This window comes from Halyomorpha halys, unplaced genomic scaffold (assembly GCF_000696795.3).
Source record: "Halyomorpha halys isolate HHAL.00 unplaced genomic scaffold, Hhal_1.1 Scaffold965.1, whole genome shotgun sequence".
In the NCBI taxonomy this organism is placed as follows: domain Eukaryota; kingdom Metazoa; phylum Arthropoda; class Insecta; order Hemiptera; family Pentatomidae; genus Halyomorpha; species Halyomorpha halys.
The window spans coordinates 208316-234224 of NW_027114872.1; the positions used below are offsets into that span (position 1 = coordinate 208316).

A 25909-nucleotide genomic window follows, 5' to 3' on the forward strand; every position below is an offset into this window, starting at 1 on the left:
ACCAATTTATTATTTATTTTCAATTTTGTGGCATCTAGTTGGCTACCTAGAGGCCCCAAAGAAATGTCAAACTGCTGAAGAACAGTAGAGCTTTGGAATGAGTCCAAACAATATCTTCAGTAGAAGCATGAGCTGAATCAATTTCTGTAAGCTTTAGATGTAGAGCTTTTCATATTCACAAAGAATGTTTCCGAACTCACTGCTAGATAAAGTCGTTCACAAGGTGCGTTTCCTCCAGGTTGTTTTTAACAAAGTATGCACGGCTTAGAGGCTAATTTAATTCTCAACTCCATCCTTGTAAATTGGATATGATTTTTTTAAAACAGTTTAGATTGTTTTTCCCAAAATTCAAAGCCCGTCAGTCTCTTTTACAGTTCTCAGAAATTGACCCTATTGCAATTCCTTACACCTGCAATGCATAACACCTAGTCCAATCTTAAACTTAGCTGTAAAAAGAATAACATATTCCACAAAGACTCGGGGCGTCAACTATGATCCTTTCCTACCTGGATCGTATGCGACGTTATTTCTTTAGATCCCTACATTTTGGAAAAGTTAAAGCCCTTAATCAGGTGTTTAAGGATACCTAGCCAAGATAGAATCATGATGGAACACAAGGACGTTAGCACCAGCTGGTAAATGATAAAAGAACTATTTTCCCCATTAAATTCTATTGTGAGGATCTCCGGAATTCCATTCAATGCAGGGATCTTCACCCTCTTTTTATGCACTTCTTTCCTTTATGGATCGGTCTGTATACAAACAAGAACCTGAAATTCTTATTTGGTTTATTCCCCTTCCTTTTTTTTCTCTGGAATGATTGCATTGAAATTGTTTTCAAAATACAACTTTTAGGTGTTTATTGTTGACTGTAGATTTAATATGAGCAGATGGTCGGGGGTGGCCGAAGTCGAAATGGCCATCGCAAAATTAAAACCTTATAAAGCAGCGGGAAATGACAATATTCGTAGTGAACTAATCAAGGCATCTGGTGAAATTGGAGTTTCTAAAATACACCATTTGGTTAAAAATATCTGGGAAATTGAGAAGATGCCTGAGGAAAGGAATGGAAGGAGTCTCTACTTATTCCTGTTCACAAAACGGGCCCGACGACGGGTTGTAATAACTATCGAGTAATTTCACTTCTTCCTGTATGTTACGATATATTTACGCTATTATATAAAACGCTATCATATTTACGCTAAAATATTAACTAGTCGAATCACAGAATATGCTGAAGAAATTATCGGAGACTACTAATGTGGTTTTAGATGAAATCGTTCAACTATTGATAACATTTTTTCATTATGGCAAACCTTGCAGAAAAAATTGGAATACAATGGGGTAGTTTATCAGCAGTTATAGAACAGTGGTTAAATGCTAAATTTTCAAAAACTCTTCCTCTAAAGTTTTTTAGGCACTTTAGAGTCTTTAAATTTTTTATTTAAAAAAAATAACCAGATTTCATTATTAGCAATCATCTATTACGAACAATCCTCGTAAACTTCAACTATAGAATAAATTAATATAAAATACAACAACAATAACTATTTACAATAAAGTATATACAATAAACAAAACAAAAGATTGACACTGCTCATAAACTCTATTACAAACTGAAAGAAACACAAAACAAAAATAAAATCATGAATTTGTACTATTAAAAAAAAATGCAACGTAATTTATTCAGTACATCGCCATAATCAAAGATAAATTAAACAAAAATTAGATCACCACTTAAAAAAACATACACAACAGATAAGTTGAGATGAGGACACTCCGGATTACTCTTGTGCAGGTGTTTCGGTCAGTGGGACTTTAAGTTGTTCAATATGAACAATAGTTACAACATTATATTCTCTTATTAATATCACCTTGAATGATCCCTCGTATCGCTATATTCCCTTACCCCTGTTTGATCCCAACTTTCTATATACAATTGTCCCAATTTTTATCATTCCCTTCCTATCTGTGAGGTTTAAATTTTCCCAAACTATTCTCCAGGCTTTTTCCCTCACCAATTTTCCCCAGACTTTTTCCCATAGCTTTTTCCTAGTGACATGATTGCTGCTTATCTCAACACCGTCACCCGCCGTGCCATTGTAGTCCCGCCGGATTCCACAAAGCCCGAAAAGGATCTCAAACGGCGAAAATCCCGTAACGGTGTGCACCGAATGATTGTATGCCGCAATTGCCTTTGGCATTGCCTTGTCCGGTTCCAGTCCTTGGTCTACTTGGTACATTCGAAGGTGATTGCTCAGCGTTCCGTGAAGCCGCTCTACGCCTCCTCTACTTTAGGGGTGTCCTGGTGTATTGAGGTGCCATTTGAGATCCAAGTCCTTCATTTCCTTTCGTATCAAAGAGTCGTCAAATTCTTTTCCACCATCCGATGAGATGCGTTCCGGAACTCCGTAGAACTGAAACAACAAGCGGAGAGCTGCTAATCCTGCTTCCGAAGACCTGTCCTGCACCTGGTGCGCCATTGCCGCCTTACTGAAGAGATCAATCATAGTCACCCATTTGTACCCCTTCCATGTAAAAATGTCGATTTGTAAATCTTTGAGTGATGCATCTGTGGTAGGTGTCTTTTCCTGTCTTCCTTTAGGCGGATATGTGTCGCACTTAGTGCGTAGATAAACCTCGCAGCTTCCTACAACCTCTGACATAGTCTTCCTCATTCCCCACCAAAAGTATCTTCTCTTTAACGCTTGCATAGTCTCAAGGATTCCCCAGTGATTTGTCTTACCCTGATGATACGCTAAGGTGACTTCTCGTTGTTGTACTTCTTCCAGAAGGGTTTCCACCATCAGTTTGCAACGGAATGCCCTGTCCATTCCAATCTGTTCATCACGCCATAGCCGCTTGATCTTCTCCCAAACAGTTTCGTTGTCAACATACAGGTTACAGTGACACTTTTCTCCAGGCTTCGAAGCATTGTTCAACATTCTACAGATCTGATCATTCCTCACGCCTGGTTGCGATCAGACCGTCGTTATTTTACTTCTCTAGTACTCACGATGATTAATTTTGATCATTCCGGTGGGTTTCGTCTTCCAAATAATTTGTCTCCTCTTGGCATTAATTATTTCCTCCATTTTCTCTATGACCCCTAGTCTTTCTTCAAACTCTCGTTATTCGAAGATTCTTCCCTAATATCATCTTCCACTTCATCCTGATGTTCCTCTCTCGGCATCCATTCCTCATGACACCGGATGGTTCCCCATTTTCTTGTTCCACGGCGTTCGAGGTTATGGCTTGAGACAACCAATTGGCCATCACATTTTCTTTGTCCGGTTAATATATAACCTCCATGTTATATTGCGCTAGAAGCTCCTTCCTGCGAGTTATCCTGGCTGACGATTCATTCAGTTTTCCCACCCACTGGAGTGGTCTATGGTCAGTACGTACCTTGAACCTTCTACCGAACACATATGGTCTAAAGTGATCGACGGACCACACCATTCCCAGGAGTTCTCGCTCCATTTTGCTGAATCTACTTTCCTTCTCCGTAAGGCGCCTGTTGGTGTACGCCATTGAGCGCTTTCCCCATCACCCTCCTGAAACAGCACCGTTCCTTGCGCATACTCACTTGCATCTGTGGTTATCGTGAATTGTCGATTAAAATCGAGAAAAGCTAGTACCGGCTCTTGCTGCAACCTCTCCATGCACCGTCTGATATTGTCCTCTATCATCGGGGTGACGATCATCTTCCTGCCTTTCTTGAGTAGGTTGTTGAGTGGAACGAGATACTCCGTCATTTCTGGAACAATTCTCCTGTAATAATTTAGAGTCCTCAACAACTTCTGAATTCCTTTTATGTCACTAGGTACCGCCATTTTCTGAATAGCTGAAACTTTACCCGGGTCTGGTTTAACTCCCTCCCTAGGAATCGTGTGACCCAAAAATTTTATTTGTTCCTTCCCAGCATCGACTTTCCCCCCGACAATTTAAGCCCAAAATATTTTATTCTCTGGAACACGTGTCGTTCAAGTGTCGCACGTGTTCAACCTCTTTCTTACTGAACACAAGGAGGCCATCCATGTAAATCTGACTGACGGATTCGTCAATTTCTCTCAAAAACTCGTCCATCAGGCGCTGAAAGGTTATGGGGGCGCCATTCGGCATCCTTGTAAACTCATAGTGACCCCTTTCAAAAGTGAATGCCGTCTTATGTTGATCATTAGGGTCAAGTCCAGTGTGCTGAATACCATCGCCCCGCCCAGTCTGTCTAAAATGTCTTCTAATCTGGGGATCGGATACTTTTCGTCAATGGTATTCTCGTTCAGCTTCCTGAAATCAATCACCACTCTGTATTTTTCAGTAGTATCACCCGGAGCACTCTTCTTTTTAACCGCCCACAATGGACTATTGTATGGAGATGTACTATCAATAATGATTCGCTGTCGTTTTAAACTTTCGAGTTCCTCCCGGATGTGGTGACGTAGTACCTGTGGGTATCTCCTTTCCTTTACGTATGTCACCCTGTCCTGCTTCAGTGGGATCTCATGGACAGTCTTCCCGGTCGCCCCGAGGATATCCCCTTCTTTCTGGTATTCCCTCTTGAGTCGCTATTTCCAGTCCTCAGCTTGATTGATTGCCTCAATCCGTGAAATCTCGTTCCTCTGTTGTTGACGACATTTGTAGGTATTACCTCCTATCTTAATCGTCCATTTTCCCCTGCTATTCTTAATCCAAGCACCCACCTTCCCTAGCAGGTCTCACCCCACAATTACTTTATATTCCCTCGGCATGATCTTTATAATATGCACTTTCAAGATGCCCTTACTAAATCCCCAATGGTTCAAACCTATTTCCGCCTCCCCCTCTACCTCATAAGGGCCACCCAGGGTGATTAACCTACACTAACATACCTGAATCCGGTGTGCTCACTCTCCACAACAAAACCTCTCCACAGCCTCTCGACACATGATAGTACTGAAACTACCGGTGTCTACCAGAAACCTCACTCCTGCAATCTCTATTATAGGCAAACCGCCGTGTTCTCCTCTCATATGGTTGATCTCCAACGTGCGGTAGCCCCTCTGTGGGTATGCTTCTCAAAATTCTCCTCGTGTTCAAGCTGCTTCTCCTTTTCGTCTCCAAGTCCTCCTCTTACTCATAGTCCCCTGCTTCAGTTTTTGTCCCTGAGGTCACGGTCATTTCCATGGTTTCACTCATGGATCCGTTCGTCCTTCGAGAGATTACCCTTCTCCGTAATATCTGCGCATTGACCTCTATCGGTTCAGGCAAATTTAGCTCTCTCCACCGATACATATAGGGACACTGTCGAGCAATATGTCCCTCTGTCCCACATTCAAAACATCGGGTGCGGTGGCGTTGAGCTACCAGGTGTCCAATTTTACCACACCCATGGCACTTGCGGTCCTCTCGCCGACCATTGTTTCTGGGTTTAACTTGGCTCCTTCTATTTTCTATGTTACTAGCTCTCTCTCTTCTACCATCTCTTTGTTCTCTTCTTCTCCAAGGGTTTGGATACTGTGGATATGTATCTTGGCCAATGATATTCCATCCGAGTCCACCTCCATGAGGTCAATACTCCATCTGAGTCCATTAGGGCCTCCACCTCTCTAGCGCTTGTATCTATGAGATCTTGAGCAATTTCCAAAAACGAGCGCTCTCTTGCAAATCCCTCCTTCTTCCCTAGCTCTTTCGCCAATTGAATCCTCAGAACCGTGGACAGGAATTGCATCCGACCCTGTACCTGGATTGTCCTGTTCCCTTGAATATCTCAGAACTCTGCTCAAATGGTAAGCACAAATTAATCTAGTGTATATAATCTAAATATAAAATAGTTAGATTTACATTTAAATAATATAAGATAAGATTTATATTTTAACAAATATAAACTCAATTTTATATTTTCAAAGGTAGCAAGCAATGTAGACTGTGGTAACTTTCTCTACATGGAGTCGTCCTACACACTGTACCGATTGCAATTTTTAATTCGGTACTCGGATGTGCTAACAAGTAACGATTATTACTAGTAATGATGAGAGATAGTTGACCGTGGATAGATTATATGAAGAGAAGATGGTTGGGGGGTGTGCGGTCAAAGTACAACACAAATAAGTTGAAATAGCTTATTTAATAGTGCCAACGTTTCGGCTAGAATTTCCAGTATTCAACAGGGTTAAGAACAAAGAACAAGATAACAACTACTGAATACAAAAATTCAAAAAAGAAAATATAAACAGAATGACAAAAAGTAAATAATTGTTCAGAATGAAATTAATAAAATTACAGTGACGAAAGAAGTGGAAAATAAAATGAATATATAGTTAATTGAATAAGTAAGTAAAAATAACATAATTAAGGAAATAAAATAAAAGTTTGAAGTTATATAATGCAAAGGAATATGAATATTTTTGTTTATTGATAATTTAAAAATTATAAGGAAAAATAAGAAAAGAATAGAAAAGGAGGGGGAGGGGAGGGGAGAGGTAAAAGAAAGGTAAGAAAAATAGAGAATAAAACGCACCTGTTCGAAGCAAATCTGGCAGCCAAGTGAGCTCCACGCCGCCAACGACCAGACTCAGAATTAAAAAATACGTTACGAAGATGACAGGGTATTTTGGAGGAAATGTTACAAGTGGATAAAAACAAAAAATAATAAGTAGAAAATATTTAAAAGAGGAAAGCGTCAAAAGGGTGACGATAAATGGTTTTAGAAAATGTTAAAAAATACGTTACAAAGATGACGAAGTTACCGGAAGATGACAGTGCGTTGCAAGTATTTGGATATTTAAAAATGTTAAAAAGAGGAAACATACAAGAGGGTGACGGCATATGTTTTAGAAATAGTTTAAAAAGTGAAACAATACGTTATAAAGTGGGCGAAAATTTTAATTTTAATTTTTGTATTCATTGGTTAAAAAACAAGAAACTTGAAACTATTAAATAAGTTATTTCAACTTATTTGTGATTACTACTTGTATTTGTTCATAGAAATAAATTCGTGATTGCAAATCCATACTTTCAAGATTGTAAGGAAGTACTTATTTCAAATAGGTATTTACTTACAATTGTTTACGCTTTATCAAGAGACGGCCCAAGATGCTTCAACTTCAAGTTACGACCTCGCTAGTTGCAACTCCTACTGTTTGTAGACGGTAGTTTGCCAACCGCAATAACTTTTAAAACTCTAAAGTAGTTAGAGACTCTAACTTGTAAACACTCTAACTGCCAACTACAAACAACATTGAAGGCAAAAATTAGTTGGTCTGTTACAACTGGTATTTGTAATTGTGGTTAATTGGTGAGAACACTACTTACTCTAAGAATCATAGCTGTACAAACTTTGAAGTGAACATTGTTTTTCCAAAAAATATCTTGTCCCTCATTTCCTTGCCCTCTCCATCCAAAATTAAAGTAATTTAGGAGGAAACCACATGGTAACTGAACTGATAGAAATAGATTTAAGGATAAATGTAATTTTATTTAAAGTAAAAAAAATAAACCTATATATCGTTGCTTTGCTTGAATAGTGAGTGACACATCTCACAAAATAAATAATAATAAATAAATTAGAGACTCTAACTTGTAAACACTCTAACTGCAAACTACAAACTACATTGGAGGCAAAAATTAGTTGGTATATTACAACTGGTATTTATAATTGTGGTTATTTGGTTAGAACATTACTTACTCTAAGAATCATAGCTGTACAAACTTTGAAGAGAAATTTGTTTTTCCAAAGAAGAAAAAAAAAATATCTTGTCCCTCATTTCCTTGCTCTCTCCATCCAAAATTAAAGTAATTTAGGAGGAAAACAAGACAATTATGACGGACATACTATTATTTAAAACTAGTAAGATTGTAAGTCTATTATGTGATAATAACTGGCATCTGAACTTATAAGCGACCATAAATAGACCATATCGTCTAATGAACTGCTTCGCCTGACACTTGGTTCGATCATGTTCCTTTCTACAGCCTTTCGTCTTATTTCGGCTCCTCCATCTTTTTATTTAGATCCTTTTTTTTTATGGATTTATTAAAGGAATTTTCTGAATCAAACCAAATGGTAACTGAACTGATAGAAATAGATTTAAGGTTATTTTTTTTAATTTAAAGTAAAAAAAAATAAACCTATATATCGTTACTTTGCTTGAATAATGTCACAAAATAAATAAATAAATAGAATAGTTTTATTTTAAAATAGACGTGTTTCAAAGTTATTACTGTAGGCTCTGTAATTTTATTCCACTTTAATTCAAGCACTTGTACGTTTTCAATTATTGTGCTTCTGATCACTAAGTGCTGTTATCCTTTCTATTTATAACGATTCTCTTTTCGAAAATAGAATTAAACACTTTGGCGTTGAAAACCAACTCGGAGTTGTGTGTACTCTTGGGAATCCTTTTCTGTGTATCGTCTTTGGACCATCCATGAAGACCATGACCTATCGTTTTTAGAGAATTCTACGAATTCTACCGAGCTAAAACTTTAGTATTACGACTAGCACAAAAATCCTTGTGGTAAGCCACCGATCATTAACTGATTGATACCTGTTCACTACTTCACGCTTCCACCACAATTTATCTATTATTCAGAAATGGTTCCTAATGTATCTAATTTATTTGTTTTGTGAGAAACTTATTTTTGTGATACTTATTTGGTGTTTTTTTTTCTTACCTCCTGCAACAAAGAATATACTTATATAAACAAGAATAGCACTAACCTGTGTTTCCTGTAGGTTCAGTATTCTCAGGAGGAGTCTGCTACTGGAACATCTGGAAACACGAAGTGAACACAAGCTGGATGAACGGTGGCAGCAACAGTATTAATAAGCTGTATATAAAATATTAATTTTATTTTTATAAGAAATATAGATATCTTGTACTTATTTGGTTAAATTACCATGCTTTATAAATATCGTTCATTCACAACTGCTGACATGAGAAGAGAGCAATGGGAGGGATTTAAAATCATCAAACCTCCCGACGAGGCTTCGACAAGAACATAAGAAATATGAAAAATTTAGGAGATAAGGTTCATCTGTGGTCGCCTCAAACAACATCTAGTTTCATTAGATATAGATGGAATCAAAGATTTATAAAACCCCAATTTCAAATTTCACGTTAAGCTGCCATATGATATTTTTAATAAACTAGAGATTCTTACTAAAATCATATGGTATAAACAATCTGTTCAAAATTCACACAGAAAAAAATATAATTGTATAAATCCAATATCTGTATAAACAGTGCCCTTTGATCCCGAAATCTTTATCCCACGAAAAACCTCGATTCAAAGTTAAAAGAATACCACTCTAATGGCAAGAAGCAGTCATGATGACACCAGATTACAATCGGAGTCCCAGTGTCCTCAAGATTTTACAGATCTAATGGTGAGTTATTTCGATATGGCCACTTTGTGAAATCAATTCTATTTTTAAATAATTTGTGAAACAGAATTAAAAATGGTTTTATTCCTCATGAATTTTTCAATGTTATTATTTTTTTTTTTTTATGGTTATTTTTCGAAACAATATCAATTTTAAATTTAATTTTATGCGTACTTTTTTTATTTCTTTGTATTAATTATTAAATAAATTAAGAAGAACCCTTACTTAATTTTTTTTTAATGAAGTAAGCATACTCAGTATCTGAAATGTGGTCCTAAATTAAACGAATTTTTTATTCTAATCCTTTCATACTTCCAGAGACTTCACTTATAAAGTTGATACGAACAACATTTTTTATTAATTTTGTTTTACACAAAAGAATTGCGCTTTTTATATATAAAAAAAGGAAATGAAAGTGTTCATGAAATCGGAATTTGTAATATAGAAATGTTAAAAAAATTCCTATCAGTCATAATTCTTCTCGTTTATGTATATAATGAAGTATATAATGAGGTATATAATGCTGTATATAATGCTGTATATAATGAAGTATTTTTCAAGGGCACATTTTAATGAGGATCATTAATTTGCTTTTGCAATAATCAGAAACATTGATGAATATTCTATTTTAATGTGCATTAAAAATGATAAATAAATGGCTTTTCACTTTACGTAATAGTTTTTGAAACTTTTTTTCTATTTATCCCAACGAACTAATGGATATACTCCGATATCTTCAAAAAGATATGGAACTATCTTAAATTTAATATTAATCGATTTTTTGAGCATAAGTATTTTTAGCAATTAAATAAAGACTTAGTTACCAGAAGATTCAGTGCCAATACCACAAGTTTGTCCAAAGAACACCGTACTGACCCATATCCGCAAGATCACTTTTAATGCAATCCTCCCACATACGTTTCGGGCTATTCCTTGGACATTTACCAGTCTGCTCGGTGCAGACTAAAATATGGGTGCTAGAAGTGCACCCAATGGTGTGGATCCAGCTATTAAAGATTTCCAGGAATAATCTTTAAGCCCCTCGATAAGTGCTTGGACTGCGGGAGCATAAAGGTCTTCAGGGGCTCTGGTCTGCATTTGGTGTGCAGTTAGTGGTCATGTTCTTGTATCAATTGTATGTTACTCTAAATGTTGTTGTTATCTCTTTTGTTCTATAGCCCTGATGAAGACCTGAAACTCAGGTCGAAACGTCGGCATAAAATAAATAAATATGGTTTTGTTTATTTATGTTGTTCTTTGCTGACCGCACCCCCCGACAAACTTCTTCAAGCATTAATCTACGGTCAACTATCTACACCTCTATAATAATGATCTATAATAAATAATAAATCTTGGTCGAACCTCTATAAACTATGAGCAGATTTCAGTTCATTCGCGAGGAAATGCAGCCTGGAGGATCGGCTTTTATTTTGCTGGCAGTCCCGCGAAATGAAAGCTTGACCCTTCGCCATGGTGTTAGAATAGGGATGTAGCCTGTAGATAACTACAACTATCTTCCATAAAGCGGCCAATGTTTTCATGTACGCATGGGTACACAATATTTACAGAAAATAGGAGTTGTATTTATTAACATTGTTCACATAAAGGATTCTTTGCAATTTTTTTCTATTCATAGTTAATAAAAAAAAGTGTGCCTAATAAATAGAATTCGTGATTATATATGGAACCATGGTTTTCAATAGCTCTCCTTTCATTACAAATTCCTTTATATATTTGTAAGATAAGTATAATGAATTGATTCGTCATCTCTTTCCTTATCGTCGTTCTAAAAAAAATATAGTAACAGTTTGAGTTCTACGACTCTTAATACTTCTCATAGCATGCTACCACATAGCATACTCAGCAAAGAGGCTGGACTAATAATAACCAGTTGGATGAAACAAATATCTGAAAAGTGCGGTGCTAAAAGTTTGTCACTCCCTAGTGATCCGTAGATACGACAGATTTTTCTAAATGGTCACCAGATATTTTTAGGTTTGTTGCCAATAACTCTTAAAATGGGACAAGCAGGTGAATATCATTATATACTATTTTATAGTGCATTTAATGGGCTTCAATTTCCTCCGAGAGTTCTACTTGAGTTTTTTATGTTTAATAATTCCCGAGATACAGTTGTACATATAACGAGTTATAATCACTTAGTGAATTTGTTCGGGCGATATCATGAAAACTAGTCCTTAGGAATATAATCATCATAAACAAATTTATGTTGCATTTAATGGGTTGCGAATTGTGCCCTAATAGACATATATACGCCAAATAGTTTCTGAGATATCAAACATTTCTCAAGATATGGTATTTATTCAACTAATATTGCATAATAAAAATAAAAATTATTCATAAACTGAACAGATAAAAAATATTAATCATATTTCACCAAATATTGCAATGACTTAATAATAATCAACTTGTTTGGAAAATGTTTTAGTGTCAGGCGAACTACATTTTGTTAAATGCACCATAAAGTAATTAATAAGTGCATGTAATTATATATCAGGCCGACCATGTTTGACTATTATATAAATGCTTCACTATTGCCTATTTGAAAAAGTATATACATTAATTATACGCAATCAAATTGATATCAATTAACATACATATGAAATGATAAGGCGGTACCTATAGTAACATAAATGGTAATAACTAACTTCGCTGTATAATCGTTAATAGTTGTCCGATTTAGGTGATTTTTTCTTTTAGACGATTTGATTATCTATGTTTTCATATATACACTACATAAAATATGAATAATTTTCAATATCAGTACTATATGGAAACATTTCAGATCGACTGACCTATCAAAGTGTGGTAAAAGATTTTTTAGGAGTGAAACAAAGTTAATATGTGTTTTTAGCACATCGAGAAACCCTTAAATACGAATTTTTGAAAAAATCTAAAATAAAATTATTTGGTCCAAGATTATATCGCCTTACCTGATTGCATTTCATAAAATTGGTCTTACATCTACACCAAGCTTAGCAGTGGCTTAGGGCTCTATAAATTGCACTAAAAGGCACAAACCGAATCAAATAAACAAATTAAAACCGGAGAGAGGGAGAAATACATTATTCATCCATGCTGCCCAAATACATCGGGTTGCTACATTACACAGCATACTAATCAATCCGTGATCGGACATATATAAATTACATAATATAATAAAATATAAAGAGTTTTTTCCCCCACAGTTTCCTTTTACAATCGATTCCAGTCTATACACTAAATACAAATCTTTCAATTTATTCCTTTTTTATTTCCCTTTCTTGTTCCCTCCATTTCACAATTTTTATTTCACCTGATCGACAAATTCACTCTCCCGAATTCACCCTCCTAGATTCTGTCCAGTGACCCGCTAAAAAAATTAACTATTAGACGGCAATGTGGCAAACCATTAATAATAGTCACAGCAGTAGATCAGTTTACCGAAAAACAAACAAATAAATACATTTTACCAGAACAAAACTAATACATAGATTTAAAGGAAAATATAATAAAAAGTTGGTTAAAAGAAATACTTGAATGAATAAATAAGTTTAAAAAAATAAATAAATAAAAATAAAACGTTTGAAAAGTTTTTCTTTATTTGAAAATGTATTTCTATCTGTATGTATATTTTGTTAATGTACGTTGAAAGAGGAGGCATTCAGATTGCCAACAGTTTAACGTAGGAATTGGATAAAATGCAGAAGAGTTAGGAACCATTATATGAAAAATAGTCACCAGAATAGAAAAAAAAAATTCCAAAATAAATCAAGATGAAAATTTCCAATTTTTAATTTCTGTGAAAAATGGTATTTGAGGGTTTCATACGGCGCTAAAGACGAATATCCTTTGCTTTTTCGTAAAAGAAAAAAAAATGTTGACCTACTTTACTGAAATTATTTTTTTTAACAATGAATACTTTTTGAGCTACACACCAAAATACTTCATTTTTCCGAAAAAATTAGACCACCCTATAATCCTGCCAGGAATCCTGATAATTTAGCAAAAATACCCATCACAATAGGACGAAGACTATGGCCGTGCATTAAGTACAAACGAACAAATATTCCTTTTTATTTATTAGATAATATAATGATTATATTATATCCATACATTATATTTTTGTTGTATAAATCTGTTGAGGTCGAGTTCTTTATTTAAGAAGCGCATAAAGGCTAGCTTTTTATTTTAAAAAACAACTATTTAAGTGGTTAAAACAATATTATTTCTAAAACCTGAAAAAAAATTTCGAATAAATTAAAAACTGTATTTCACCAGTAACATTATTGATACTCCTTCGAATGATAAATTGAACATCTACAAAACAAAACTAATATCATCTATATTGATCCATGCTTATTTTAAAACATTCCATACAAGTTGCCACGGACTATTTTATCTCAATCTTTCTGTTTAGTAAAAAGGCTTGGTTTCAAAAATTCGGTAGTTATTTAGAAACAATTTTTTTCTGAAACGTAGAGATTAATTAAGACGTGAACCTTTACTTACGGTTATTAGGAAAATAGGGAAGCAAAAAACGTAACCCGAGGAAACAATTTTAAAATGTTCTCGTTTCATTTATCCTCATTTCTTTTTTCCTTTACGGTCATATCCTTATTTATAGGTGATCACATACCAGATACTGCGAAGACCAATCATTCGTTTTACCTTTAGAGGACATTAGTAATATCTAAGTATAGAAATTACTTCATAATAGCTTCACAGTCACTATCGAATATCACGCCATCCCTTTTGCGACAGTTCTACGAAGACAGTAAACCTTATCATAACTGTAACTATCATACAATTTACACCATGGCAGTGGCTGAAAACTACCATCGTGTAGACGAGCCAAATGATTTTTTTTTCGTTGAATTAGACGAACACTATACCGACAAGTGTGAGGACATTATTCAGTAGATAGCTAACTATCTCTCATTGTTAAGGAAAATTATAAAAGACAAATAGTAACTATGAACGAATTCCTGGAAATCAGAGAAGTATAATAGTTGTAGCTTCTAGTTCACATGCAACACCTTGAAAAGAAAAAGCATGCCTCCTGGACAATTTCACTCGTGAGCCTTAGAAAAATAATCCAATCTCAATAATAATAGACTTCTGTTATTAATTTACCATGGAAAACTGCTGAGGATGCTTTAAAATAACCATGGATCCAAAATTCGCTTTATCTTTGCTAACACTAGTCCGATTTAGGATATTTTTCTTTTTTCTTTAGTACATTTCACATTATCACGTATATCATTTACTCAAGTTAAAATTAAATAGAGATTTTAGGTGCTAACTTCTAAAAAAGAACCTTCCGCCTAAGTCTTTTAACATATATATCTTTATATATATATTAGTCACATAATTTTAAAGTTTTATCTTTTTATAAAAAAAAGTATTAAAATTTTCTTGTTTTATTGTTAATATAACTGTGACATTTACTAGAATAATATCTTAGGAATTGGCACACGTGCTCATACAGTATTGTTTTAGAACCGCCAACAAATAAATATTTTTGCTCACCGTGTTTTTACAAACTAATGATTTTTAACTATTTTCCCAAGAATAGTTAATCAATAATTAACTATAATTCATGATTTTGTATTTTAAAATTCTCTCAATTGTATGCAAATGTATAGTTTCTTATTGTCAATTAACTTTAGCGGAGTTGGAGGAAAGCTCTAGATGCTTCTGTAGACCCTATCTATACTCTCGATCTGATATAATCTACTCGTTACAGCAATGAACACAGTGGCGTAAATAACTCAACTATTGGAGCCCTGTAATCCTTAGTTATGCCTCTGAATAACAAAGATGGATCACTCTATCTATATATGAGATAATAATCCAAGGTTAAGACCCCCATGGAAAACGTCACCTCCGCTGTGGATTGCCTTATATTAACAAAAATTAAATAAATAGACCCCCATATTCTTATGGTTCCTGCAACAATGGGGATAAACACCTTTTAATTTTCCCTCAATTCTATCATCGGTTGCTAAGCAAGGTTCAAATGGGCCAACTGGGCATTTGTCCAGGGCGCCAGTTTTTGAAGGGTGCGAGAATTTTAGATGCGAAAAAATAGGACTAAATACCTTCAGACGCGATAAAAATAAATTCGTTAACGTACGATAATTGTTTGATATTTAATAACAAAAAATATATACAATAACTTACAATTTAAAGAACAACACGAACGTGTAATATCCTCCTGCTTATTAGGTACTGTCGTGAACAAAGTCAATGGTAAATGTTAAGTTTATAGGTATAAACTTAACATTTACCATTGACTTTGTTGTCTATGTAGGTACATAGATATTGCTGTGCGTTTAAAATTATTAGACCTACAACCAACTACTTTAGAGATAGATTTACAAACCATTTTGGCTCAGAATCAAAAGAATATTTGAGAAATGAATGAAGTCAAACATAGTAACTTTAAAAATAAAAACACAAAGTGATTTTGTAAATAAGGTTGCTAATTATATTTTATTGAAAGAGAGCCATACAAATGGATCAGCATACCAGCTAGAAATAAAAGATTTAAGATGAAATATTAAAATTAAAAGCCTAGTGACTCCACAGATAAATTAGATAGCTAATTTTATTGACGTTATAATGATAGATTTATCGGTTCGCGTTGCTTGGAACATGGAATCCAAAAAATAAATTTTAAATAGTCGCCGTTTGCGGCTTTCTACTAGGCCAATTTTTTGTTTCACATCAATCATATTCTTTCCACGATAACCCTCGGAACTAGTCATTATAATCTGTAATTTTTTTTTTTAAATGTCATCACATTAGAGCGGTAATCTCCAAACTTTTTTGTCCTCTCCTGGAAATCATTATTATTTTTTATAATAACAACTAATCGAAAATATATATGTATTAATGTTTCTACCTTTTTCTTAAAATATGCCAAAGAAAGGTGTAAATTAGAAACTTTGAACTTTGAAATTATTGAACTCGGCTATATTTTTGCAGCAGTAATATTGTTGACTGTGACAACTTGTAGTTATTCGTCGCCCCCTAAATCCACCTGTGGCCATTACCGCCTCCCTGAATTGCTGCAGCACCCACTTTAGAAATCACTAGATTAGAGATTTCATCCAGCATATAAAAAAATATACCTGGTTTGTCCTCTCACAAGTTCCCTTTCCTGCTTGACTACAAACTCCAATACCTGAGAAGGACAAAAATGAGCTGTAGCTAAAGTAACTGTAGTTTTTATGAATACAATTTTCGGTTATTAATTAATCATTAATAACTAAAAATAGTATCCATAACTACAGCACTTAATTTAACTAAAACTGATTTTTGTCCGACTCTATCCGATACCACAATTGAGGCGTTCGGTCGTAAAGCATGGTAACTGGAAGAGTGAAGACTTTTAATATTTTAAATTGCTTGTTAATTACAATGTATTACCTTTGACCAGCAGTCACTTACCATTACTTAATATCAACATTATTGTCATAAGAAAACAAATTTCCTAAAGATTCTTTCAGCAATATATGAAATCAACTTTATAAATGTCGGTCTTGCCAAAAACTGCAGTTCGTGAAAAATTCCATTTGCCATGTTTTACGCTCGAATGCCTCAATTATTTGCTGTTTCTTGGCTAAATTTTGTTTGATTATGATTTTTTTTCTCAGTGAAATGTATTTCAGAGATTCACAACATGTTTTTGGTTATGGAACCCTTTTCGTAGAAGTTGAAAATGACGGAACATCATCATTTACATTTAATATAAATGAAGTTAAGAAAACGAAGTATATTTTGTAATGTGATTCTGGAAATAGAAATTATTAAGCGAAAAACCTGGGAGAGGCTCGTGAAATCGCTGGTTCATTAGATAACTTGACGATCTCTAAAATAAGAATTTGAAGTCTTCCGGAAGCAGGCCCCGATTTCCGTATGCCTATCGCTGTAAGGAGATAAGTAATCTTTAAGTTGTTTTTAAATATGGTTTCCGATACTTTTATTTCGTCATTAATTTATTTGTTTAACCTCAGTGTACCTCTAACTTATTTATTTTATTTTTTATACATTTGAGATATTGGTCACCAACCAATCGCTTTAAACAGAAAATTGTTTTAATGCTCAAGTTTTTGTCAAATTTTGTCTTTAAATGTCAATATAAGTATATTTATTTATGATATCAACAATAAAAGGCAAGCTGTTGTTCCTAGTAGCTGAGGTATACCCCCAAAGACCATTATCCCAGCATCTCTCTGTTTTATAGTGGCCTGAAGATTTATTTTTCAATTCTCCTGGCTTCCTCCATGAGATCCAAATGTATTAAATTTAGATTCATCTGTAAACAGGGCCTTGTTTTTTTAGACTTACTCAGATTTCTTTGAGAACTGTTCTATATCACCTGAATCCTTCAATAATATGATGAACTGTCTAATCACTGACTGTATCAGTTATTTGCCTGTAAAACTCCTCATCCTTATCTGTTAACGCTCTTTCGTGATTGAGTGGACTCCCATTCTAAAATTTTCCGATTGAACACAATGAAATCTCAATCAAAACTAAGAAGATTATTCCTTCTGAGCATACAACAATAAAAAATTTGAAAGGTCATTACAAGTTAAAAGCTGGGTCAATCAATCCTAAATTGGCTTATGGAAGTTACTAGAAGTAAAGGTGTATCAGTAAGATACTAAAGAGTGAAAAGCTTTTCTGTTTTATTTTTTACATTATATAAGACAAAAGAGGAGGGTGTATCATTTTCCTTTTGTTGTATCTTTTACTTAATTTCAAAATGTTTTGTAATAAATATTTTATTTCCATCTTCTTTTTTTTATTTGGATAGCAATATGTTTATGTTATCATAAAATTCTATAAAGTTTTAATTTCCTTAAATAATTTGAAGAACAAAATAAGGTAGAGATATTTTTCTATGGTTGTGTTCATTTTATGTTTAGCTACTTTACAATCATGGTTCTTTTGAAGTGAATTCTTATACCTACCTATTGATCAAGATGTACCATAATTAAATGATAAAATTATGGTTCAAGTGCTGAATTTCTTAAGGAGCATGATTTTAAGGAATAGATTGTCCTTAGGTTGATATTATTTTATGAAATAAATTCCTTAATTAAATTACCAATTGTTTCATATTTTATTTGTTGTGATTAATGTGTATTTTGTTTGTTTTTATGGGATGTAAAGACAGAATAAAAATCTTAGATCCTTTTGATATTAAAGCTTTCAGCTATCATTGGATCCTCCTTTATATTTGTGATGAACAACTTTATATTGTTCATTTTATTTAATTTAGATGCTTATGTAATAGAATGTGTTAATAAAAATGGATTAAGAAATTAAAGTACCATTTAAAATACAGTCTTTGTTGGTTGTTTTTATAAAATGTCACAAAATATTGTGGTCATTAGTGCCATGAATATTTATTATATAAATTTAAATACTAAAAAAAAATTAAATTAAATTGAAACAAAAATAAAAAAAATAAATGAAACAAGAACATTGTTTCAAATGTTCAAATGTTATGGAAATATAAAATAAATAAAGGTTAAAATATATGATTGAGGGGTATTGTAAAAATAATGGCTTACCTTGGTGTCATTAGATTCGCTCATAAATATCTAGCTTGACAAAAAAGGACACTATCGCTTCTATCTTATTACTGTGATCGTCTAAGGCAGTCAAGACAATACTAGTTCATATTTTTTTTTTCTTTGTATTCAATTGACTCTATACTTAATTTCATTATGTCTCTACAGCTTTATTTGCAATAAAGTGAATTAAATTTAAATGGGTGGAAAGGCCTCGAGATTTGCTTTGTCTTATGTTCATCTAGATGTAGCGTATTTCATACAAACGTTTTTGGTATACTTTAAATAAACTAAATATGTATATTCATTTTCAATTGAATCATTAAATTAATACTTAATACCTGTTTCCCAACTTCTACATACATATGGGAGTGTGAGAGGAGCAAGTGGCCTAGCCAATAAAATTACAAATGAAAAAAAAAAAAAGGCTCCTATTTACCAGAATTTGAATAAGGGTTAGGAAATGCATCAAACACCAATATGGTGCACTATATTAACCGAACAAAAAATAATATTAGCGTTTTCAAGATTTTGAGTTAATACCCTGTTGCTCTCATAGTCTTCCTCATAGTAAGTATGAACATAGAATTTTTGGGGGATTTAAAATTTTTGTAAAAGAATGATGATACAAATTGCCACAATCAAGGGCAATAAGTATTAGAGTACTATGTTTTCATTTATACAATATAAAAAGCCTAAAAATAACACAAATAAAATAAAATAAAAATTAAATGATAAAAATATAATATAACAGATTAATTTATAAAAAAGATAAAGAAAATTAAGTTTAACAAAACATAGACAAAAAAAAATGACACATTCGCAACAGGAGATGAATAAATCTAATATATAGATAAATAGAAAAAATACAAAATGTAACTCTCATTGTTGATATCTGATGTTAGGAGTTCCAGGTCAAGGATTTTATTTTGTTTAATCTTTTGGTTGAACCATACCAGGAACAAGAACCCATAGTTGTGATCTACTTAAAGCCATGACAGTTTAATAAATCTTTCAAAACAAATCACTTTATTGGCAAGATAAGAACAATTGTTGGAATTTTTTTTTCGAGGCCTCATTTTCAGTTTTATGTTAGGATGAAAATAAGAAAAGGAAAGACACTATTGGGATGCAAATATGGTTATTCTAATCACTTCTACTCTACTGTACAGAGTACAGTTTGAATGGTTTAGGAAATTAGAGAGTGACAGTATTTTGTTTAATAGCAATGGATAGGATACATCATATAAGGGGATTGACAGTTTTGGACCTTTAATACCACCAGGTTCAGCTAACCATTATACCTTCCTAAGTGAATCTTGTTATTTCAATTTTTATTTTGGTGGGTCACACAAAGGAAAAAGTACTTTATAATAAAATATTATAAATACAATCTGAATAAATAAATGTAAAAAAATAATACAATAAATGATTTTTTAAAATTATAAAAAAAAATTATTAATATGCTTAAAAAGTTGGGAAAATTTTAAAAGGTTTATGGACTAAAAAATCTAATTGAATAAAAAAATCAGCAGTAGATTAATCAAAAGATTTTTGTATATTGCGGAACACTAGAAGAATATATACATTCAATTTCAAAAAAGAATAATACATTCATACATAGATACAATATATCCATTCTGTTCATTAATTTTTTCTTTGGTTAGTTTTAAAATAGCCTGCTATAAGACATGGGGAAGAAAAATTAAGGAATGCTCACTGATGAATATTTGTATTGTCCAGAATGGCTGAAAGTTCAGGAAAAAGATCATGTCGGTAACAAGGTACTTACAGTAAACAAGTAATCAGGAAGCAAGACAAGTATAAAAAGTATCACTATTTGACATACATTTTTAAGTAATCATAGAAAGCTGGAAGTATGGAAATGTCTTTTAGTAATAAAGTCAGGCAGTGCAAACAAAACTTAAATAATTTTTGGAAGATCGCTGATTTACAGTGTGTAATAATAAATGGAAGATGGTCCGGGTGAGACAAAATAAAAACTCAAATAGTGATTAAACTATTTATATTGAGCCAACGCCCCTAAGTTGCAGAGCTTCATCATAAATGAAAAATTAAAAAGATGTACAGTAAAACGTAACAATTAAATAAGCATCCTTTTAGACAATTAATGAAAATGGATAACAATAACAGATAAAAAAAAGAAAAAGGATTGATAAATATTATCAAATTTGGAAATTAGGGAGCGTTTTTTATGTAATTTAATAGAAGAACAACAAGAGTTACATTATAATTTTTTTTATCTGTTATTTTTTCTGTTTTTATTAATTTTCTAAAACCTTTTAGTATTCTTATTTAATTGCCACGTTTCCATGTAAATCTCTTTTTAATTTTTCAATTACTTTGTTCATTTATGTTTACATCATTTAAGTTTTTGTATCTTATTTAACCCTGATGAAGCCCTGCAATGTATGGCAAAACGTTGGCTCAAATTAAATTGTATAATCACTATTAGAGTTTTTCTTTCACCGAACCCAGACCATCTTCCTTTTATTAATTTTTCAAATCACAAAGCTAAGTGACAATTATAATTATTTATTCTAATATTTACATAAATAACTAACATCTACTTATTTTATAACATGCAATGAAACAAAAGGAGACCAGAATAATTTTTTATTGTAATAAAAAAAAAATACAGAAGTAACATTAAAAGGAACTTTTTAAGACTAAACCACATATTTTTAATATTTTGCATAAAATTTTCAAGTATTCATAAAAAACAGACAGTAGATAATTTTCCTATTACAATAAAGTTTATATAGGAATATAAACAAAAGAATTACCTTAATGTAAGAACATAGTTAATCAGTTATTTTTAATAATAAAGGTTATATGATTTATAAAATATGAAGTTGGTTGATAAGCTTATAAAAAAAAAAATAATAAAATAATATAACATTGACAAAAAATTAACAAAGGAGGGAAACAATTACATAAATGGCACAATTAATAATATGTATGACTAACACAAGTAATCAACATAAACATAACTCTAGCAAGGTTATATTATTTTTAAAAATTACACTATATACATATTCACACAATAGATGAAATTACTTCTAAAATATATTTATTTACATTCCAATAAAAGTGATATTGATCACGTACTTACATAAACAGACAACTAATGTTAACAGTTAGGTCAATTAACACAATATAAGAAACAGTGTTCACAATAAATTTATAATTTTAATTAACATTGATTATCAATGAATTGTGTATGATAAGAAAGTTTGATATGAAATAGTGATTGATACCAGTGGTGGGCAAAACATAATTTCAATTACAATAAAAATCAATTAATAATTGAACCAAAGTAATACAAATTACCAATTACAAGCTTATTTAAATGTAATTGATACAAAGAATTTCTTAACACTAACAAAAGTAATTAGATACCCACTCTATGAAAATTGCAATCACTTCAGGGTAATTCTTCATCAACAATGAATTTTTATATTTATAATATAAACATAAAACGTCATTATAATAACAATAAAAATGTGTGAAGTAATATGTTAACAATAACAATCTTTTCTTATTTTAATTATGGTGCATTTTTGCCCAGGTGACTGAAGATGTAAATAATTGTGCATGCAATTAAAACTGCCCAACTCTGATTTATACTGCATACTAAAATTATATTTTGATTTCTTTGGTAATTTCATTTTCACACTAACAAGGGGGGGGGGGACTAGGAATGAGGTGACCAACTTTAATGAAAAATTTTTTGGTGATACTAGGCTGAAAAAGTTCACACTTCTTGTCTATGGTTTCTTGCTTCTGTGTCAAAGGAGCTGTGAAAAATATATTTTTTAATATATATATCTCAATTAATTGAAATATATATATTTCAAAAATATATTTTTTAAGCCGAAATCAAGTAAGGTTTATTTATATTAGATAGTATGCCTTTATAAGGGAGAAAAAGTAGTTTCGAACGAAAAAAAACTCAAACTTATTATATTTCCTATTCTAATTTATTTACTGAGGTCTTATGTGCACCATTTAGTGCAGTTTAGATGCCCCTAAACAACTACTAAGATTCATGAAAAAAAAATTGAAGGATGGTGAAAATTTTGAGCATACAAATTTTATTTTTTGATTTATATTCTTAAGTTTGTATTAAAGGGCTTGTAGGGGAGTGAAAATGATTATCAACTTTATTTCTCCCAATAAAATATTTTAAACCACTTGTTTCATTTGATCCAGTCAGTTCAAATTATTTCTATACTGAGTTTGATTTATAATACAGTGGCATAATCTACCAATTGATTTGTTTTCTGGAATAGAGTAACAAAAATATATTATCAATCGTATAAAATGAGTTCAAATTTATATAAAAAAAAAAAAAAAAAAAAAAGTCGCTTCCCATAAAGTATACAAAAAAAAAATTAAGAAAAAGCAAGTCAGATTCGATTTTAGCATCATCAAAAACTGTTAAATACTGATTTAAATACACGTCCAAAAATTTCAAATGAAATTTATATGTATAGAAAAATACATATATGTATATAAGGCTTACAAAAGATGCCAAAAAAAACCAGAGTTGATTTTTCCTTAAAAAGATTTGTTTGATCTACATTACTAGAAGGATTTTTTGGCTTTCATAATTTTTTATATAATTCACTCATTAAACAAGATGAATAATCTTTTGTTCTTATTCTGCGCAAAAAATAAATTGATTGATACATAACAACCATTAAATACATAAAGAACAAAGGTGGAATACAATACTACAAATAATTTCTGAAATTAGATATTTTTTTTTTCTCATTTCCTAGGGTGCATTAGCAAAAATCTACAAACACCTATCTAATATTATTTAATATAGTACCACTAAAAATTTTTTAATTGAAATCCACAATCCGATGTCCATAGTCTCCCCTTACAAGTACAACTTAATTAAGAAATTTCACTTTCATGAACAAGAAACTAACATTTAGAGATATGAAAACATTATCTGTTTCATGTTTTGTTTTTTCCATAGAGCATATATAATAAAAGATGTAAACCAAATGGGCATCAATACATTTTAATACGAATTTCTTTTTTATGTACACATGCATAAAAAAAATTATAATATATAACTAAGGTAACAGAGTTTCATTAATAATTTTCTACTAATTACATTACTGTTATTATTTACAAACAAAATTCTGTCAACAACATCTGTATGAATTTTATGTTTCATTACAGATCTCTTGTATATCTATGAAAAATGGAGCTGCGGTTTGGTCAAATTTTTGACCAGATTTTCTTCTTGTGCGGAGACATCGCTTGCTGATACCTGGATTCGCCTCAATCAGTGGGTTTTCCTTGGTGTGAACCACTTGTAATCTCACTCCATTATCCAATGATTGTGTGATTTTTGGAGCAATTGGTCTTAATTTTGAACTGGATTGATAGAGACCCTGCTTTAATTTTGATATCTTGTGGTCCTTAGTTCCTGTTTGAGTAGTGCCTGCATAATCAGAGAGTGCTACTCTCATGTATGCCTTCTTCAGAGGTGAAGCTTTGACAAGGAAAATAAAAATTTAATGTAAACATAGAATGGAGGCAGATTATAAACAGTTACATCTTTTTGACATTAAAACTTCAATACAGTCAGTGAAAAAAATATATGTACACTTGCATTCTTTTAAATTAGATAAAATAAAAAAATATTATTATTATTTGCAGTAAATAAGTTAAAATTAATAATACATTAAGTCTTAAATAAAAAAATATGTTTTTACCATATATAAATAGATTACAAATTCATCATTGAAAATAACCAACCATAAACATGAATCAAAAATAAATTAATTAAATTTACTAATTTAAAATAAAAAGCAACATTAAATCAAAAGTAAGCAAAAAAATTAATCCAATAACTGAAAGGCCTAAAGTTTGAAATGCAGAAAATGAGAAATGCAGCTTCCACTCTTTGTCTATGGTTGAATTGCATAAATGCTGCTGGAGTGGGATCTCTTGAATTTATGCAACACATAAGATATGTAGACATTTTAAAAAGAAATCTTCAATTTATTTAGTGCTGAATAAATTGGGAATAAGATAAAATTACATTTTTCAGCAGGAAAAAGACCTCGAAAATATGCCAGAAAGTACAATGTGGATACTCTACCTCACAGTCAATCGATATTAATCCTATTGATCAACCCTAAAAATATGTGAAGGTCTTTCAATATGTGCTAAGGGCCAAAGATGGATTAATAAGAGTTTGGCATTGGTTTAATACAGTCATAGAGTAAACATAGATGAATAATTAAGGTAAATGCAATGATAGGTAATATAAGTGATAAAGAGAAAATGTTTGGTGATGATAATAAAATGAGTGTAAAATTATAATCTCGCATACATACAGCCATATATTAAACTTAATTAAGACTCATTAATTTTACACTCATTTTATTATCATCACCAAACATTTTCTCTTTATCACTTATATTACCTATCATTGCATTTACCTTAATTATTCATCTATGTTTTATTAACTTCACATTTACTTTGTTTTGTTTTTTGTATACTCTTATTTCACATGTTTCTATTAACTTCTTTCACTTATCATTATCATCACTATTCATTACCATCACATTCTTTCACTTATTTTCTATACTTTATTACTTATTTTTAATTTTTGTATGTACTTTTTTTTATCTATATCACACCTTGTACTTTTTTATATATATTTTTATTTTATTTTGTAAACTTTCACTTCTGATTGTTAAATTACCTTATTTCACTTTATGTTATTCATGTTACTCCTGTTACCTTTACTATTACTATTATCAGAGTAGAACTACGATTATTTTTTCACGATATATAAATACTCAGTTGTTATCAATGTTTATTTATTATTCTTACTTTTCTTTGTAATTTTTTTTTTTTTTTTTTTTTAGATATAATCTCCTATTATTTGTAA

At 31.8% G+C, this 25909-nt stretch overlaps 1 protein-coding gene and 2 long non-coding RNA genes across 4 annotated transcripts in view; 1 reads left to right on the forward strand and 2 right to left on the reverse strand.

Annotated features, from left to right (window-relative positions):
• The first annotated feature begins 13 nt into the window (after window positions 1-13).
• LOC136796897 (uncharacterized) lies at window positions 14-24313 on the forward strand. Its single transcript, XR_010844685.1, has 3 exons — window positions 14-146; window positions 8717-9370; window positions 24184-24313. It is a non-coding gene; the product is annotated as an uncharacterized lncRNA (long non-coding RNA).
• LOC136796896 (uncharacterized) lies at window positions 8043-9020 on the reverse strand. Its single transcript, XR_010844684.1, has 3 exons — window positions 8881-9020; window positions 8702-8811; window positions 8043-8053 (listed from the first exon to the last, which is right to left on the reverse strand). It is a non-coding gene; the product is annotated as an uncharacterized lncRNA (long non-coding RNA).
• Window positions 22558-25909, reverse strand: part of LOC106687454 (uncharacterized) — a 14066-nt gene continuing 10714 nt past the window's right edge. For both annotated transcript variants that reach the window (XM_014431351.2, XM_067051986.1), the window contains exon 9: window positions 22558-24499. In XM_014431351.2, the coding sequence (XP_014286837.1) occupies window positions 24168-24499 (332 nt within the window). In that variant the 3' untranslated portion in view covers window positions 22558-24167. The remainder of the gene's footprint in view (window positions 24500-25909) is intronic.